Source organism: Propithecus coquereli, unplaced genomic scaffold, assembly GCF_000956105.1.
Source record: "Propithecus coquereli isolate 6110/MARCELLA unplaced genomic scaffold, Pcoq_1.0 Scaffold243, whole genome shotgun sequence".
Classification (NCBI taxonomy): Eukaryota; Metazoa; Chordata; class Mammalia; order Primates; family Indriidae; genus Propithecus; species Propithecus coquereli.
Genome location: NW_012147986.1, coordinates 4154760 through 4171987, shown reverse-complemented (window position 1 = coordinate 4171987; position 17228 = coordinate 4154760). Strand labels below are relative to the sequence as shown.

Sequence of the window (17228 nt, the reverse complement as noted above, 5' to 3'; positions counted from 1 at the left end):
TTTAAAAAATGTACTTCTAAAGAAGTAATTTTATTTATTACTTCTTTAGAAGTAAATGAGGGCTAAAGAAGAAATCACAGAGAAATTAGAAAATATTTTTAATTCAATGGAAGTGAAAAGACAACATATGAAAATTTGTGGGATGCAACTTAAGAAGTGCTTAGAGAGAAATTTTTTCTAGCATTAAATATTTATTTTAGAAAAAAATGAAGGTCTCCAATGAATGATCTAAGCATCTACCTTAAGAAATTTGAAAACGAGTATCAAATTAAACTTAAATCAAGCACAAAGCAAGAAATAATAACACATTAGAACCTGTAAATAAATATTTGTAGTGGCTTTCTTTGTCAGCACCCAAAACTAGAAACAATGAAAATGTCTTTAACTGGTGAATAAATAGATAAATTGTGGTACGTTTATATAATAGAATACTAGTTACCAATAAAAAATGATACACCATGAAACATATGAATCTCATATGCATTATGCTAAGTGAAGTCCCTAACATCTATACACAAATGGTAAACACAATCCAACTCCTAAGAGATTAACGTAAGACCCTATGCAAAAGGTCTATTTACCTCAGGTCCTATCACCCAATATGTCACGTCCAGCTTTCAATAAAAAATTACGAGTCATGCTAAAAGGCAAGAAAAAAACACAGTCCGAAGAGACAAAGCAAGCATCAGAACCAGATTCATATGGCAATGATGTTGGAATTATCAGATAGGGAATTTAAAATAACTATGATTACAATGCTAAGAGCTCTAATAGAAAAAGTAGACAACATGCAAGAGCAGACGAGTAATGTAAGCAGAGAGAGAGAATCAAAATGAAATGCTAGAAATCAAAAACATGGTAACAGAAATGAAGAATGCGTTTGATGAGTTCAGTCATAGGCTGGACACGGAGGAGGCAAGAACTAGTGAACTTGAAGCTATGTCAATAGAAACTTCCCAAACCAAAATACAGAGAGAAAAAAAAATTAGAGGAACAGAATACTGAAGAACTGTTGGACATTTTTTAATGGTGCAAAATATGTATAACTGAAATACCAAAAGGGAAATAAAGAGGAAAAGGAGCAGAAAAATTTTGAAGTAATAATAGCCAAGAACATTTTAAAATTAATGACAGACACCAAACCACAGATCCAGGAAATTCAATGAAATCAATCCAGATAAATACCAAAAATTCTAAACCTAGGGATATCATATCCAAACTGCAGAAAACCAAAGACAAAGAAAAATCTTGAAAGAAGCCAGAGGGGGGAAAAAATATACTGATAAAGGAAAAAGGAAAATAATTACTGTGGACTTCTCTTCAGAAATCATGCAAGCAAAAAGAAAGTTGAATGAAATATTTAAGTGTTAAAAAATCCCTACCAACCTAAATTCTATATTCAGAAAAATTATCCTTTAAAAATGAAAGAGAAATAAAGACTTTCTTAAACAAACCAAAACTCAGGGAATTTATCACCAGCAAACCAGCCCTGCAAGAAATGTCAAAAGAAGTTCTTCAGGCAGAAGGCAAATGATATAGGTCAGAAACTCAGATCTACATAAATAAAGAAAAAGCATCAAAGAACAAATAAATTATGGTAAAATAAAATCTTTTATTTTATTATTCTTAATAAATATTTATTCAAAGTAATAACAATAACAAGGTATTGTGAGATTATACTATATGTATAAGTGAAATGAATGGCAACAATGTTATCAAGGATAGGAGGGAAGAATTTGGAATATTTTGTTAAAAGGTACTTGCACTACTTGTGAAGCAGTATAGTGTTACTTGAAAGTGGACTTAGATGTATTGTGAATGTATGATGCAAACACAGCAATCACTAAAAAACTTTTAAAAAAAGTATAGTTGATATGCTAAGAGAGGAGAAAAAAATGGAATCCTACCAAATGCTCAATTGAAACCAAAGAAGGAAAAAAGAGGGGAAAAAACAGAAACAAAAAAATACAATGAGTAGAAAAGTTGCAGGCATGTTAAATATCAGTTGAACTATATCAATAATCATGAAATGTGAATAATTGAAATACACCAAGTAAGACAGAGATTGTCAGTGGATTAAAACAACACAAGACCTAACTATATGCTGTCTACAAGAAATCCATTTTAACTAAAAAGATACAAATAGGTTAAAAGTAAAGAGGTGGAGAAAGATACACTACGTAGTGCTAATCAAAAGAAAGCTGAAGCAGCTGTATTAGTTTCAGAGAAAGCTGACTCCAAAATAAGGAATATTATCAGGAATAAAGAGGGGCATCACAAGTATAAAGGAATCAATTCTCCCAGAAGATATAACAATCCTTAAAATGTATGCACCTAACAACAGACCATCAAAATATGTGAAGCAAAAACTGATAGAATTGGGAAGTCTCTGTACCTTCCCATCAATATTGCTATGAATATAAAACTTCTCTAAAAAAGAAAGTCTATTTTTTAACAAACTGATAGAACTGCAAAGAGAAATGGATAAACCCACTACTATAGGGGGAGACTTCAATACCCTTCTTTCAATCATGAATAGATGAAGTACGCAGAAAAGCAGTAAGGACATTGTTAAAATGAACATTACCATCAATAAATTGATTCTAGTTGCTATTTATAGAATACTTCATTCAACAGTATACAAATTTTCTCAAGCTCCTATAAAATATTCCCCAAAATAGACCACATTCTGGGCCACAAAACACACCTTAACAAATTTAAAAGAATAGAAATCATACAAAGTATGTTCTCAGATCATAATGGAACTAAATTACAAATCAATAACAGGAAGATAACTGGAAAATCCCAAAATATTTGGAGACGAAATAGCACGCTTCTAAACAACACATGAATCAAAGAAGTTTCAAGAGAAATTAAAAAGAAATATGCTAAAAGTTAATAGTGATTATTTCTTCATAGTAGAATGATACTTGCTAATCAAATCTTAGAAACAATATATTAAGAACACCTTCTTCAAAGAAGAGAGGGAATGAAGATTGGATGAAGATAGAGATTGAGAGGTGGAGGGATGGCAGTTCAAGAAGCCTGATACCTTCTATTTTCTCAGTGTAACCGACAGTTAGGTTGAAGATAGTGCTGATGTAGAGGACTTGGATAAACTGGCAAAGATTTGAACAGTTGCCAAAAAAAAGAGGGAAGAAGTTGACCACCAACAAGGAAAGCTGAACTCCACTGATGTTACTGCAGGACCAGGAAGAAATCATTTTCAATTTAAATTTTTTCTATTTTAACTCCCACCAAGAAGCAGGGTGTTCTTCTGGGAAATTGGCCTCTTCTAGATTTGAGGAAAGTGGCCAACATTAATAGAACCTATTTCGTATCTGAATTTCAGTTGAGGTTATACTTTACTGAGTGCCAATCGGGAGGCAGGAAGTATGCTGGACTCGATGGCATGAGTTCTGTGCAAGGAACTCGCAGCCTAATAGATATCTAGGGAAGCCATCACATGTCATCTATATATACCCTCCATCTATTTCAAGGTGAGTCATGAAACTCTGAACAATAAAGAATATTTACATTTCTAAAACATATATACTCGTTTACATACCTCTCTTTATACGTGCTTGAACTTCCTTTACGAAGAGACTACAACAAATTTAAAGGTGTGGTAATTACACCTTTAGAGAGAAACACCCATGGCCAACACCTAAAATATTAATTTACTGGGAGGAGCTCAAGGGTGTTGGAACATATGGGTGTGGGGAAGAAAAAAGAGCCTTCAAACACACAGGGAAGTGTTGGACCAAAGAGAAAGGGAAGTTTCACATTGATATTGGTGAAGAGTAAATCCATATACTATCTTGCGCTCAGTGTGTAGCAAGTTGTAGGTTCTTGATAAGTTAGATAATTCATACACAATTTTTCTTTATCTCATTGTGATAAAATGAGATATGCAGTAACCATAAAGGTGAATCTGAGAGTATAAAGAATGCTATAAGGTGGTCTCCTCAAAGCCGCTGAACCCCTAGTTCATACCACCTGGCTCTGCTGCTCCCCCAGGCTGGAATGGCCTGTTTCTTACTTCCTGTATGTCTATGTCAATCTGTCCCACAGGACTCAGTCAAGGTCCGGCTGCTGCATGAATCCTCCGTAAGCCCCCCAGCTTGGAGAAGTCACATTCCCCTGAATGTTTCCCTCTATTACTCATTTGGAGAAGCTACAAGGCATAAAGGAAGGAGCACACGCTCCAGGATTGTATGAATTCATCAGTCCATTACCTGTCATATGACACTGGACAGGTTACAAAGCCTCTCAGAACCTTGTGCCTTCTTCTTACCTTACTTTATCTGTACTATATGTGTGTCTTGGCTCCCATCATGGCCAGCTGTATAATTGACAATGCCCAGTGCAAAATGAAAATACGGGATTCCTTATTCAAAAAAGCAGAAAAAAACAGCTTTTTCCTATCATCCATAGGTTTTCTCCTTCTTTTAACCTGTGACGGTGTTTTTTATTTGTTATTTATTGTCTCATTCCCTTGGGCACAGAGATATTTGCAAGCAAGTGCAGACCCCCCCAAAGGTATCCTGTGCCTCCCACCCCCAACTCAGCGTGCAGGTGTATGTGTCCAACCTTAACCTTCCTGTGCCTGCAGCCAGGCCCCACCAGCAGAGAGAGGTAGAGGAATGGTGTCCGAGAGCCCATCCAGGGAGGTGGGGAGGCAGAACCGCACAGGAGCTGAGGCTCCCAGCTCCCAGCACATGCTCCATTGTCCCATTGGCTCCACTCAGGAAACACAAATTCAAAAATAAAATTACTAAGAATTTCAAGATGGCAGCCACAAGCACTAAACCCAGGTGAGGAGCTCTCTTCCCAGCATGGGCCCTCTGCATGCACTGGACCCAAGTCCATAAAGCCCATCCTGCCTCACACAGATTTCAGGATCTCAGAGTGTGAGCACTGGTTGTTTTACATCTTCAAATCTTCTGTAGCCCTTGTGCTTAACTGAGGCATTGCATTAGCTGGAGCATGATGAATTACTGCTAACTGATTATTTCAACATGAGAAAATGCATAGGGGGTTGTAGGCCCACTGACCCATTGCTGAGAAGCAAATGAAAGAACTTTCCTGGCCTGGATGAGGCAAGTTGGCTTTTATTCAATCCCAGTGGGACCTGTGAAGGAAAAGTACACTCCAGAATAAATCATGATGGATAAGCTTTATTAAGCATTTCCAGGAATTGGCGACTGGATTATAAAGAGGAAGAGAGCATAATCGAAGAAAGATGTAAACTCAAACTTCCCTGAGGCATCTCTGAGGATCCAATGTCTTCATCTGAGGATGTGAAAAAGACTGCACCTGCGTGTGCATGTTCTTTTTGAGATGGAGAATCATCACCCTGCAGAAAACTTGGTGATTCATCGTCATTGGCCCTAGGGCAAGTCCTTTACTTTGGCCCCTGCTGCCAGGTAGCAGTGGAGGACAGTGTGGTGTGGGGACCACAGGGACCTCACGAGGCACTGGCTCCAGGCGTGGCTCTGCTGGCTCTAGCAGTCCTAACCATTTGGGATTGGGGTCTCAACTTTCAGTGAGCAGCTTAGTCCTTTCCAGGCCTGACTGCTCCGATTGAATGAATGCACCTTGAGCATGTGTGATTTTGCATGCTTCAGTAGAAACACTGAACAAGGTACTGGGTTGTTATTTCTGAATTAGCCATGAGGTAATTATAAAGTGACAAGTTGCTATCACTTCGAGATTTCTGTTGCTCATCTGGGCATGTTTTCTCCAAATCTTTTTCGGAACAGAAGTGTTTAACCAGGCTCCATTGTTCGTCATGATGATGAAAAATGAAGTTATTGATCAACGTTCTCTTCATCTCTACTTTCACATATTTTATACACAGGATGAAATTACTCAGGTGATCTTCTTTGAGCAAGGTTTTTTAAAACCCTTTTTACAACACTTGAACACTCAAGGTAACAACTAATCTGAGGGGTAGTATCTCATTGCTTGCCTCCAATGGGATCCAGAAGGTTTGGCAAGTGCAATTGCATGGATATATACAAGCAGCAACAGAAAGGCAGAAATATATGTATTTTGGAAGGCAACGGTCCCAGAGGAAACAGCAAAAACAAAGAGTTCAGCTATGCCTTAGGAAAGTGCTCCCTCCTCTTTGCTGTCATTCAGAAAGAATTTCTCTCCTATACAAAAATAACTGTGTAATAAGATTGGATTTTCTGAAATTAGAAGCTTTCTAGCAATAGCTATTAAAATGTTATTTTACATGTTCCTGTTGCTATTGATTTTAGAAGTGTCATTCCCAGTCACAGATACTAGGAGGGATTTGATAAAAGTGCATCACCGCTGCAAGTGCCAAGGCCGTAGTCACGGGTGCCATAGCTAGAGTCTTAGCTGCAGGCTGGTAAACTGAGACCACAGGAGGAGGCAGAAGCTTCCCAGAGATGAAGTATATTCAGACTTCACAGTTAACCACCTGGCTTGGGAGCCACAGCAAGTTACCATCAAACTAGTGTATAGGTTGCTCAGAAAAACAACAAGAAAGGCAAAGAGACTGAGAGAATCTCTGCATGAAGGGACTTCCACACTCAAACACATAAATTATAGTTGGAGGGCAAATGGGCTAAAGGCCAGCTGAGTCCTAAATATCAGAAAATCGGATAAGAATTGAAGGGAAGCCAAGATTACTGAGGGCTTCATAGGCGTTAATGACTACAAGGTCATTCCATTAACAGGTCCATACAGGAGAGGGAATCTTGAATAAGAATATTTAATGATGAAAATGTGCCCTGTAGATAACCATTCCCCTCTACTCAGGGAAAAAAAATCAAAACTACAATAACATCTCACCCTAGTTAAAATGGCTTTTGTCCAAAAGACAGGCGATAACAGATGCTGGCGAGGATGTGGAGAAAGGGGAGCCGTCGTACACTATTGGTGGGGATGTAAATTAGTGCAGCCACTGTGGAGTACGGCATGGAGCTTCCTCAAAAACCTAACACTAGAACTACCATATGAGCTGGCAATCCCACTCTAAAGAACATGAAATCAGTATGTCAAAGAGATATTTGCATTTCTATGTTCAATGCAGCATTATTCACAATAGCCTAGATATGGAATCAACCTAAGTGTCCACCAATGGATGAATGGATAAGAAACTGTGGTACAATATACACAATTGAGCATTATTCATCCAATAAGAAAATTATGAAATCCTGTCATTTACAATAACATGTATGTAACTGGAGGACATTATGTTAAGTGAAATTAGCTAGGCACAGAAAGACAGATATGGCATATTTTAAGTCATATGTGGAAGCTAAAAAATAAATTGAGCTCATGGAGGTGGAGAGTAGAATGATGGTTACCAGGGGGTGCAAAGGGTAAGTGGAAAGGGGAAGAGGAAGAGGGGATGGCTTATGGGTACAAAAATACATTACACAGAAGGAATAAGATCTAGTAGTTGGTAGCATAATAGGGTAACTATAGTTAACAACAATTTATCATGTATCTTAAAACAGCTAAAAGAGTGGAATTGGAATGTTCCTAACACACACAAAAAAACGATAAATGCTTGAGGTGATGGATACCCCAGTTACCCTGATTTGATCATTACACACTGTATGCCTGAATAAAAATGTCACACGTGCCCCATAAATATGTAAAACTATCATGTATCCGTAATAATTAAAACTTAAAAATTAATTTAAACAAAAGAAGGAATGTGAAAAGTCTGATTTCTGTGGGAAACTCTAGATGTCCCTCCAGATGCATGGCATGAGCACATTTCATCTCCTTTGGTCCACACAAAAGGAATTTCCACTGAGCTTGCCCTGAAAGGACGTGGAGCAGAATGAAGCTTGGGTGTGTGCATTGGGAGATAAAACGGTGATAGGGTCATGTTTCTTGACATGGCCCAGCATCTCCCTCTGTGGGCAGAGCTGGCCCTATTTACCCATGGGCTGGTTTGCCCCACACTAACCCCAGGGCACCGAGGTCACACTATCACCTACGACTCCCTGGATGTGTCACCACAGCCAGTGTAGGGCAGCACCTCTCCAGCTGGCACCAAAAAGCAGACATGAATAAATATATACACTTTTATTCTCTGGCTTGAACATCTTCTCTATGCAACTCGGATTTTTTAAACGGGCCCATTGGACATGATACGTGTGTCAGCACATTTTAGGTTCTAGGGAGGCAACAAAAATTATTGACATGTTCTGTCTTCCTCTCATGGGAAGAATGAAATGTAAACATAGCTCTTAGGGCAAGAGGGAACAAGATACTTGCTCATACTTCAGTAGGACTTTTGGCTTTGGATGAGACTTGGATTGAGGTAAGGGTTTACTACCCCCCTCCACACATACACACAGGTTCTTCTGGTTTAGAAGCCACTGAAGTAACAATATTGTATAAAGGAAGAATTTCTTCTCTTTTCCCCATAGGAAACCTAAAGCCTAAAGGGAAAAAAAAAGACTCATTGCAAGAAGGAAGACTAGAATCTAGATTTCCTGGTTCCCAGTTCTAACCAGTAGCCCCCTAAATGGATTTTCCAGTCCAGGGTACATCCTCAGAGGCAGCATGATTGTTGTTTCCCTAAGGAAGTTGCCCCCTAGGGATGTTAATAGGTGTTAGGAAAAATAAATAAAAAAAAAAGTAAAACAATCAGCTTCCATAGTGAATTAAGTTTAGAACAATCTGGATAAAGCGACGTGGCATACATTTCTCCTCTACAGATTTCTTAGCCCATTTGATATGTGAATGTGAATTGTCAGTCTCTAAGAGTGGAATTATCGGACCCTGAACTCTGTCTACCTACATACCCATTTATCTGCTTGTCATGGAATATCTCCCAGACCAGCATCCACTGTAGAACCTTGAGTCCTTGGTGTGACACGCAAAAGGTGTGCTGGGCACTGCACAGGTGTACCAAGGTGACTGCCCAAGGATGAGTCTAAAGGTAGAGACATTGCTGTCCACTCTTTGACTTCTCAGTAAAGGTCTTAAAGCAGATGGAGACTTCCTCACACATGTCTGCCCCCTACCCCAGGCTTATTGACCTTTTGTGGGTAAAAAGTGAGTTTGAAAGAAACTAGTGAACACATTAAAAACAGAAGCAGTATCCTACTACAGTTGGTCTAATCCATTCCTACCAACATTTTGGAAGAGACACTGATAGTTGACTCAAGCTTTGTAACCACATAACCCCATGTTATGGTTCCAGTCCATACACAGGGGGACAATTGTGGGCACAAAGTCTCCAGAGGGAAATTTTGTAGATCAATAGTCAATGAGATATAGTTTTCCTCTTCAGCAAATTTGATTTACTAGCTTCAGTTTGTAGGTGGGAGCAGGGAAAAAAATTAAAACTTTATTTCACCTCCAAGACTGTTTTGAGCATTTACTTTTTTGCCCAATTGACGGTTTCTACTCTGCTTTTGATTAAAACATCTTTTATTATGTTAACATAATTTCTGAAAATTAAACTATTAGAAGCAAACAAAAGGACAGAGATGTCTTTTCTAGCTCCAGGAATAAAACAAGGAAAGTTCCACAAAGCAAATGGGGGAGATATGATGAAGACAGCAATATGTGAGCTAGCTTTTGAAAAATGAATAGCAGTTCACCAAGAGAAAGGCAGCGGGTGGCATTCCAAGATGAGGGAAGGGACATGCACAAAGACATGAAGCCATGAAACATTCTGAATATTCCAGGAATGGTGAGAACTCTGGCGTAGCTTGAATATAGGTACATGGCATAAAGTGACGGATACACCTAAGGAGTCTCTGGAAACTTTATTATAAAGGACCCTGGATGCCATTCCAATGAGTGTGAACTTTGTCTTGTGGGCCGACAGTGGAAGTTTCTAAGCACGATAGAGTCATGGCTATATATGTACTTTAGAATGGCAACCTTAGGGAAATTGGAGAGAATGCACTGGAATATAAGAAACTGTTGACCAGAATGATTAATTACTCAACTGTCGTAAAAGTCCCCTTGAGGGGAGCTGTAGGCAAGATCAGATTTGAGAGGTATTTTTGAGATTAAATGACATGGTTTAGCAACTAACTGGATGTAGGGCTGAAAAAACGACAGTACCGATTTAGGGTACTGTCATTAACAGTGCTCAGGATTGCAGAAAAGGGGATAGGTTTGGTGGGAGTCGCTCATAGAAGGTGTTCAGCCTACCCAAAACCATGACAATGGGCTCAGGTAAAGGTAAGAAGAGGAAACCATTTCCACATTCATACAGGATCTGCTATCTGGAAGGCCTGGTATACACACAGTTTTTCATCTACGGTTTTGTTTGGTTTTAGGGATTATTCTTTTCCTGAATCTGAGCAATGTCAATGTATAAAGTACCCACACCTACAGCTTTCACTGGACGAGACGTTATCGTAAATCATATTGTTTGTTGTGATACCTTTAACTTCAACAGGTGATGAGTCAGATCAACTCCATGTCAAAGTGCCTTGCAAAACCAGGTAGATATTCTGAAGGGCTTCCTGGCACACCGGGGTCATGGCACAGATATGGGGAATGAAGAAAGATAAGTCTTTGACACCACCTTACCACACCTAGTTTGAGTAAAGCCGGTTAAGTATAAATGTGAGAAGGCTTCCCGTCCAAATCTACATCTGCCTTCTCCTAAGCTCCGTTGCTTTTGTGAAGACAAGATGAAGTTCACAGTGAGTAGATTTTTCCTTTTGAATTTATTACCATATAATTGGAGACTGTTAACTTTCTGAGATAAGGGGGACTGCTTCTTGTGACAATAGCACTGTAACGGAAAACTTTGTTAAAAAAATTCTCTCTTTCCTTTTCATGGAATATGGCATTTATAAGCATCTCTATAGAGAAAGATAATTATACTGGGATTAGACAGCTGTCTGAGCATCTTATACTGTGTTCTCTTTAACAAAATTACTTACTACATCATCTGATTCAGGTCTCTACAGAGGGCAAGCCCTAGAAAGTGCCTGATCTTTCCTCATTCTCGAATTCCTCCTTTTACCAAAATTCCTGAGTATGTTCAGGCAAGATAAAAAGCTCATTATCAAAATGAGTGGGTGGGAGACTTATTGTCACATTCTTTGCTGTGAAATGAATCTCTGTGAAAGAAAGGTTTGCCTTGGGCCCTGTCATGGCTGTTTATTCAGGCAAGAGTCTGAAGCATGAAGTGAGTGCAGTATCTCACCTATGGTTCCAGGCAGAAGCTCCAGAGGGTAGGAGGTGGACCACAAAATCCTGCCAAAGGAAAAGTAGTACCAGGTTTTTTATAACAGGATGCAAAGGGGCTAGAATCAGATGAATATTTTCATGTTTCAACATACTACACACTGGAATATATTACAGCAGACTCTGCTTTATAATGAGATTTCAAATGTAAAATAATTATCTAGAAATAAGTCCTCTTAATAGCAGCAAGATTAAAAAAAATCGGGGGGATCTCCAGATATAAATTAGGAGATCTGATTTCTCTTCTAGTTCTGCGTGAACAAGAGGTACGACCTTGGCCAAGTCGCTTAACCTCTGAAGCTCAGTTTCCTCATCTATAAAAGGATTGCATTGTACTAGTTGTTCTCTAAAATTTTTTCCTCCCCTGACTTTTTAGGAGACTCATTTTTAACACCTTATTAAGCTATTGGGGAAAAAATTAAACAAATGTTAAAATTTACCTTGAACCTCCAGTATAGTTCTCAAACTATTTTGTCGCAGGCAAAAGAAATGAGAATAGTTACCCAGAATGGGACACCCTGCATAAAGCTCTGTGTTCTGATAACCAGTGACATGTGACAAATGACTAAACCATATACTTTATTAAAAGGAAAGCATCCCACATCAAATAGGAAAATTAATTTACATCATTTTCAGATGTGATTTTCACAACTTATAACCACTTTCGTATCATGTTATTCATTCACATTACGCTATTCATTTTAAAGTTTATTCTTCATCAGTTTTTCATAAGACCTAGATTAAAAATTCTAAAACTATATATCACATTAATGTAACTTTTTATAATTAGTCAACAATTCTATTTATCATTAAAACTTCCTGTGGTTAAAAAACATACAAAGCAAAAGAAGAAAACACATTGAACTAGAACACAACGCATCGGTAAAATTATTTAATATCAAATACTTTCTATAAGTTTAAATAGAGGAAAAAAGGAGAGGACATCACTTTGACATATAACAGTAGCCAATGTTATTTGTGATTTCAGATTGTCTTCGCTGGACTTCTTGGAGTCTTCCTGGCTCCTACCCTTGCTGACTATGTAAGTCTCACCTTTTAAAATTTGTTACCAAAATGCATTTGCGAAGAAATGTGGTATTTCATCACTCTTAATTCCTTATAAACTTCAGAATATCAACGTCAACGATGACAACAACGTCGCTGGAAGCGGGCAGCAGTCAGTGAGTGTCAACAATGAACACAACGTGGCCAACATTGACAATAACGATGGATGGAACTCCTGGAATGCCATCTGGGATTACAAAACTGTAGGTAGCCACTATGCCATTTGCATTCCATTCTTCATAAATATGATGTCTTTTTGAATAAAAAAAGTGCAAGTTAACCATAAAAAATTTAAAAAATAGATTCTAACTACACATAAGCATATAGTTATAAGTAAAAGTTCCTGTTTTGCTCGCCCAATTTCACTCCCTGGATATAACTACTGTTAATAAGTGTTGCCAGATTAGTTAAAATTCAAATCAATGAACAGCTATTAGGATCCACTATGTTCAAGAGATTGTGGAGAGGTAAAACAAATATGAACATCCTTTTGCCTCACCTACAAACACCCTCAATCATAATGAAAGACCTGTACAGCATCACAGCTTCCAAAGCATAGTACATTTCATTCTGTCTTCAATTTCCTTCTAAAGAGATAGAAATTGACGTTTCACCTGTAATTCAAAAGGACCAAAGGAAATGTAAATGACAATAGTCATTGGTAAGGGAGAAAAAGAAAAGAAAAGAAAAGAAACACTTGACACTGCTTAGGAGATCTGACTCTGCAATTACCAGCTCCATATTTTTAAATAGCAAAATTTTAAATATCAAACTCTATTGTTTCAGTTTTATCCGATCATTTAGAACACTGATTTCTGTCTTTCCTGCCTCGTTGAAATGTGAGAATGAAAGAAGACTAAAATGTGATAGCTTTTTAAAGTTTGTTTCAGTAAAACACATATATGTAGAGAGGTTCTTATCATGCTAGAACCGGAAGATAAGGCTAATGAGTTAGATACTAAGTCGCTAGCCTCACGGCACTCGCAGTCTGTCCTTGCAAATGTTAGCAATACAAATGATTGCCAGGCGGGACTAGATCCAGTGCTCTTATCCCAGCCCGTCCTGATCTTGGAGTTCCATTTCCCTCTGCTGGTGGAATTGACTTGTGATAAGAAAAGCTCCTTGAAGAACACACACCTCACTATCTATCATCTTCTTTAAAAGGACTTTGCTGCAGTTAGACTCTTTCAGAAGAAGTCATGCATTGTGCACAAAATGAACAAGGACGCCATGCCCTCCATTGAAGTCCTCAATGCGCTGGCCAAACAAAATAAGGTAAAAATAAAAGTCTCAACTATTTTCGGCGAGGGGAGAGGTTTTATGACCTCCAGTAAATAATGAGAAGATCACAGTCATTCCCTGTTGCCCACGATATCTTGTAGTGTGCAGCACAAAGGGAGAAGAGCAACTGGTAATTGCCTGAGGGGAGGCAGCTTCCACCACATCAAATGTAGTGGCTCACACTTATCCCTACAGCAGCTGAGCAGAACACCTGATAACCTTGACTGTTTAGAGGAACAAAGCTCTGATCCCACCAATGGGAGCCGTCAGTGGCTTCTCCACTGACATTTTTCTGTAAGGTTTAGTTAGGGTTATCAGATTTAGCAAATAAGTTTAACCAGTCAAGTTTGACTTTTAGATAAACAATGGATCATTGTTTAGTATAAGCATGTCCTATGCAATATTGGGCATGTATTTATACTAAAAAGTGATTTATTGTTTATCTAAAATTCCAATGTAACTTGGTGTCCTATATTTCATCTGGCCATCCTAGTTGAGATGGGTAGGAAGAGGGGATCTATAGTTCTTTAAAATGTTTGCGTGAGTTCATATTCCTATAACAGATAAATCGGTACCTTTCATTGACAAGGTAGAAAAAATAAATAAACTGCATTCTCAGAAGATGATTATCATATAAGTCAACCCAAGGAATCTACGTTGACAAAATGAGGTCCAAGTTTCAGAGTAAATTTAGCCTCATGGGTCTGTTTTTATGAGAAGCTGAGGTTTCAAACTGGCTAAACCCCTTAGGACACTTAGAAATTCTGAGTTACACAGGGCTTTTCTTCATTTTTATTATGGAAAAATTATAGCCAAGCAACACCTCCTCTTGGACTTGCACTCCCTCAAATCAACAAATCCTTGGGCTTGGCATTCATTCTCTCTCTTTCTTTCTTTCTACCTGTCTTCTCCACACTCAGCTTCAGGGGAAAGGACCAGAGGGAACACCTACCAAGGGCCTGAAGTACTCAGTGAACCCTAATCAAGTCAATGACCTGAAGAAGTTTGGACAAAACATTGCCAGTATGTGCCGGGGGATTCCTACATACTTGGCAGAGGAGACTCAAGGTGAGTAGCCTCCCCACCGTGCACTCCAAGTTCATGCTGGTGGAATTGTCAGACTATTCTCAGGTTATGTCCACGGAGGGCACAAATCACATGGGGGACAGTCACCACGACTAAAACTTGTACAGGGCTTGCTCTGTGCCCGGCAGTGTTCTACCTGCTTTAAGTGTGTCACCTCTTTTATTATAGGTCCGACTGTTATTCCCACTTTATGGATGACAAAGCTGAGGCACAGAGAGAAGTCATAAAACCCTTGCCTGGGTCAATCCCAAGCATTTTGGTTCTGGATTCTGTACTTTGAAACATTATGGAATTATGCTTTTCAAGAGTGAAACTAGAGTAAACTCAAGGCATATTCAAAAGAATACATGAAGGGCTAAATGAAAGAATAATACCCTAGAATCTATTGACTTTCTGTAGCTCAAACAATCACTTGATTTCTAGGCATTTAAAGAATAGCTTACACAAAAACAAAGAGCCCACCTACGAACTAAGCTAACAACAATTTTGCAGATCTCTGAATTGATTGATTTCATCTTGATAGATCCTGAAATTAGTGCGTAGGTAGCTTGGACTTGTGTGACACACTCCCCCAAAAAGAGTACTTAAATCGACATTGATACAGACTTCTTTTCTTTTTATCAGAGGCGAGCCTGTTTTTTGAATCAGGAAAGTGCTTCAAAGCTGATATTCTCTGGATTCTGAACATTTCCTTCTGTGCAGGAGAAGTGGAGAACTAAAAAAATTTTTTAAAGCCACTATGGATTTAGTCATCAGAATATGCTATGGGTAAAAATATGGGTTCTAATGGTTTTATCTTGTCATTCTGAAATTTTTTTCTGTTAGTTTATGTTTGATTTCTTTAAGTTTCAATAAACCCATTTAGCACTGAATTCAGTTGACGTTAACATCTCTTATGATTTCCATTTGGAATGCACAGTATCAAAAGTGCAATGTGGTGGTGGCAAGTTGTTGAAGTGCATTAGACCCAACTATTCGCCTGTATGCAAATCCTGTCTCCCATAAAGAACCCCTTCAGATGCTTCAGATACTACTAACCACAGCCCTGGGAATGGTTCCAAGACCAGCCGAATGCTCTGAAGGCTGCTCTATACTTGGTGTGCACAGTAACATTTCAAATCAGCAAGGAAAGAAATTCACTCAAAGTAGCCTACATCAGAAAGTTGGGAGGGTTATTACAAAAACATAAGAGTATCTAAACAATCAAAGGGCAAGAAAAGCAGTTGAGTATCAAAGAGACTAGAACCAGGAGCCCTGTTGACACCAAAACCACGTCTGCTTCTTTCTCTCCCTGAAGCCACATGTTATGTCTTCTCTCTTCATCTCTGAATTCTATTTCCCTCTTCTTTCCATCTTGCACATGGTTTTTTTCTGTGCTCATGGCAGAGAATGGCCGAACCAAATTTTTAGCCTCATCTCCCATGTTTACACATCTTTCCAGTTTGAGAAGTAATATCTAATATTGAATCTCAATTCCAATTTCCTTAACCGTCTTGGGTTCCAGAGTCCACAACCCCCATTCATTGGTGGCCAGGACAGTGAAGGCACATGGTACCATACAGCACAGGGGTCTCCACTGAAGGAGAAAGCTCTCAGAGAAAATAGACTCCAAATGTTGTATATAACTGCAGCTCATTTTTAAAAGTTGCTCCCATACATCTTTATTAAAATTTTTTAAATGCCTCTTATATATAAGAGGATATATAATCCATTCCTATGTCTTCAGATGAGATATCCCTAAATAATCCTAACAAATAAAACTAAAGACATTGATTCTCACCATTTGGGAAAATGCCAATATTTACCAGTTCTTATGGGAGAAAATTATTATAATTTTCTTCATCCTGATGCAATTTCATTGCTGTTCACATGAAGTGTACTACTAGATTAGTAGAACTTCCAAAATATTCTGAAGCCACGAAAGGTGGAAACCTGTCAAAGACCTATCAATGGTTACAGTCTTAGGTACTACCCTATTGTGAGTGAGAAAGAAAATTGTGACTCATAAATTGTACACAATGTCATGTACCTGAATTTGGGGAACTGGTAAAACTCATGTTTCTTAGAAGAATTGTCAAGCCACTATTTCAGGATAAAAAAATTAAAAGTACTGAGAAGATATAAAAATCCTAGATTATATACATCTATCAAAATACATAAAAGAAAAATTGTAAGACTTGCAAGGATAATATAGCAATTTCACTCTCTTATTAATAGTTGAAGATTTTAACACATATCTTTCCATAACATAGATGAAGCAGTTAAGGATATAAAACATTTTAAACACAATTAACCAGCTTATTTTAATGAGCATATAGAGAACACTGCAGGATACATATTCCTCTTAAGCATGTATGGGACATTTATAAATACTGGTCACTTGCCAAGTCATAAACCAAATCTCAAAACATTTTAAATGATTTGCATTATAAAGAACACATTTTTCTGCCCTCATTTAAGAAAGACAATAAATATTCCCCTTTGAATAAAACAAAATAACTCCATTTGTTTTGAAATTGGGTAGCATACTTCTCAGTAACACAGGAGCTAGAGAAAAATTCTTGATTAAAAGTAGA

At 38.1% G+C, this 17228-nt stretch overlaps 1 protein-coding gene across 1 annotated transcript; it reads left to right on the top strand.

Moving 5' to 3' along the window:
* Nucleotides 1–9945: 9945 nt before the first annotated feature.
* On the top strand, nucleotides 9946–15524 carry GKN1 (gastrokine 1). The gene is made up of 7 exons (XM_012646457.1): nucleotides 9946–9963; nucleotides 10635–10670; nucleotides 12209–12262; nucleotides 12351–12488; nucleotides 13450–13560; nucleotides 14487–14634; nucleotides 15277–15524. Exons 1-7 carry the CDS (start codon nucleotides 9946–9948, stop codon nucleotides 15369–15371), a joined length of 600 nt encoding a protein of 199 aa, XP_012501911.1. The 3' UTR covers nucleotides 15372–15524.
* Nucleotides 15525–17228: the final 1704 nt, after the last annotated feature.

Excerpts from the sequence above, each read along its gene's own strand:
- GKN1 (XM_012646457.1), top strand. Across the intron at positions 12,263-12,350 it reads CTCCTACCCTTGCTGACTAT|AATATCAACGTCAACGATGA; the intron begins GTAAGTCTCACC and ends TATAAACTTCAG. Across the intron at positions 14,635-15,276 it reads CTTGGCAGAGGAGACTCAAG|AGGCGAGCCTGTTTTTTGAA; the intron begins GTGAGTAGCCTC and ends TCTTTTTATCAG.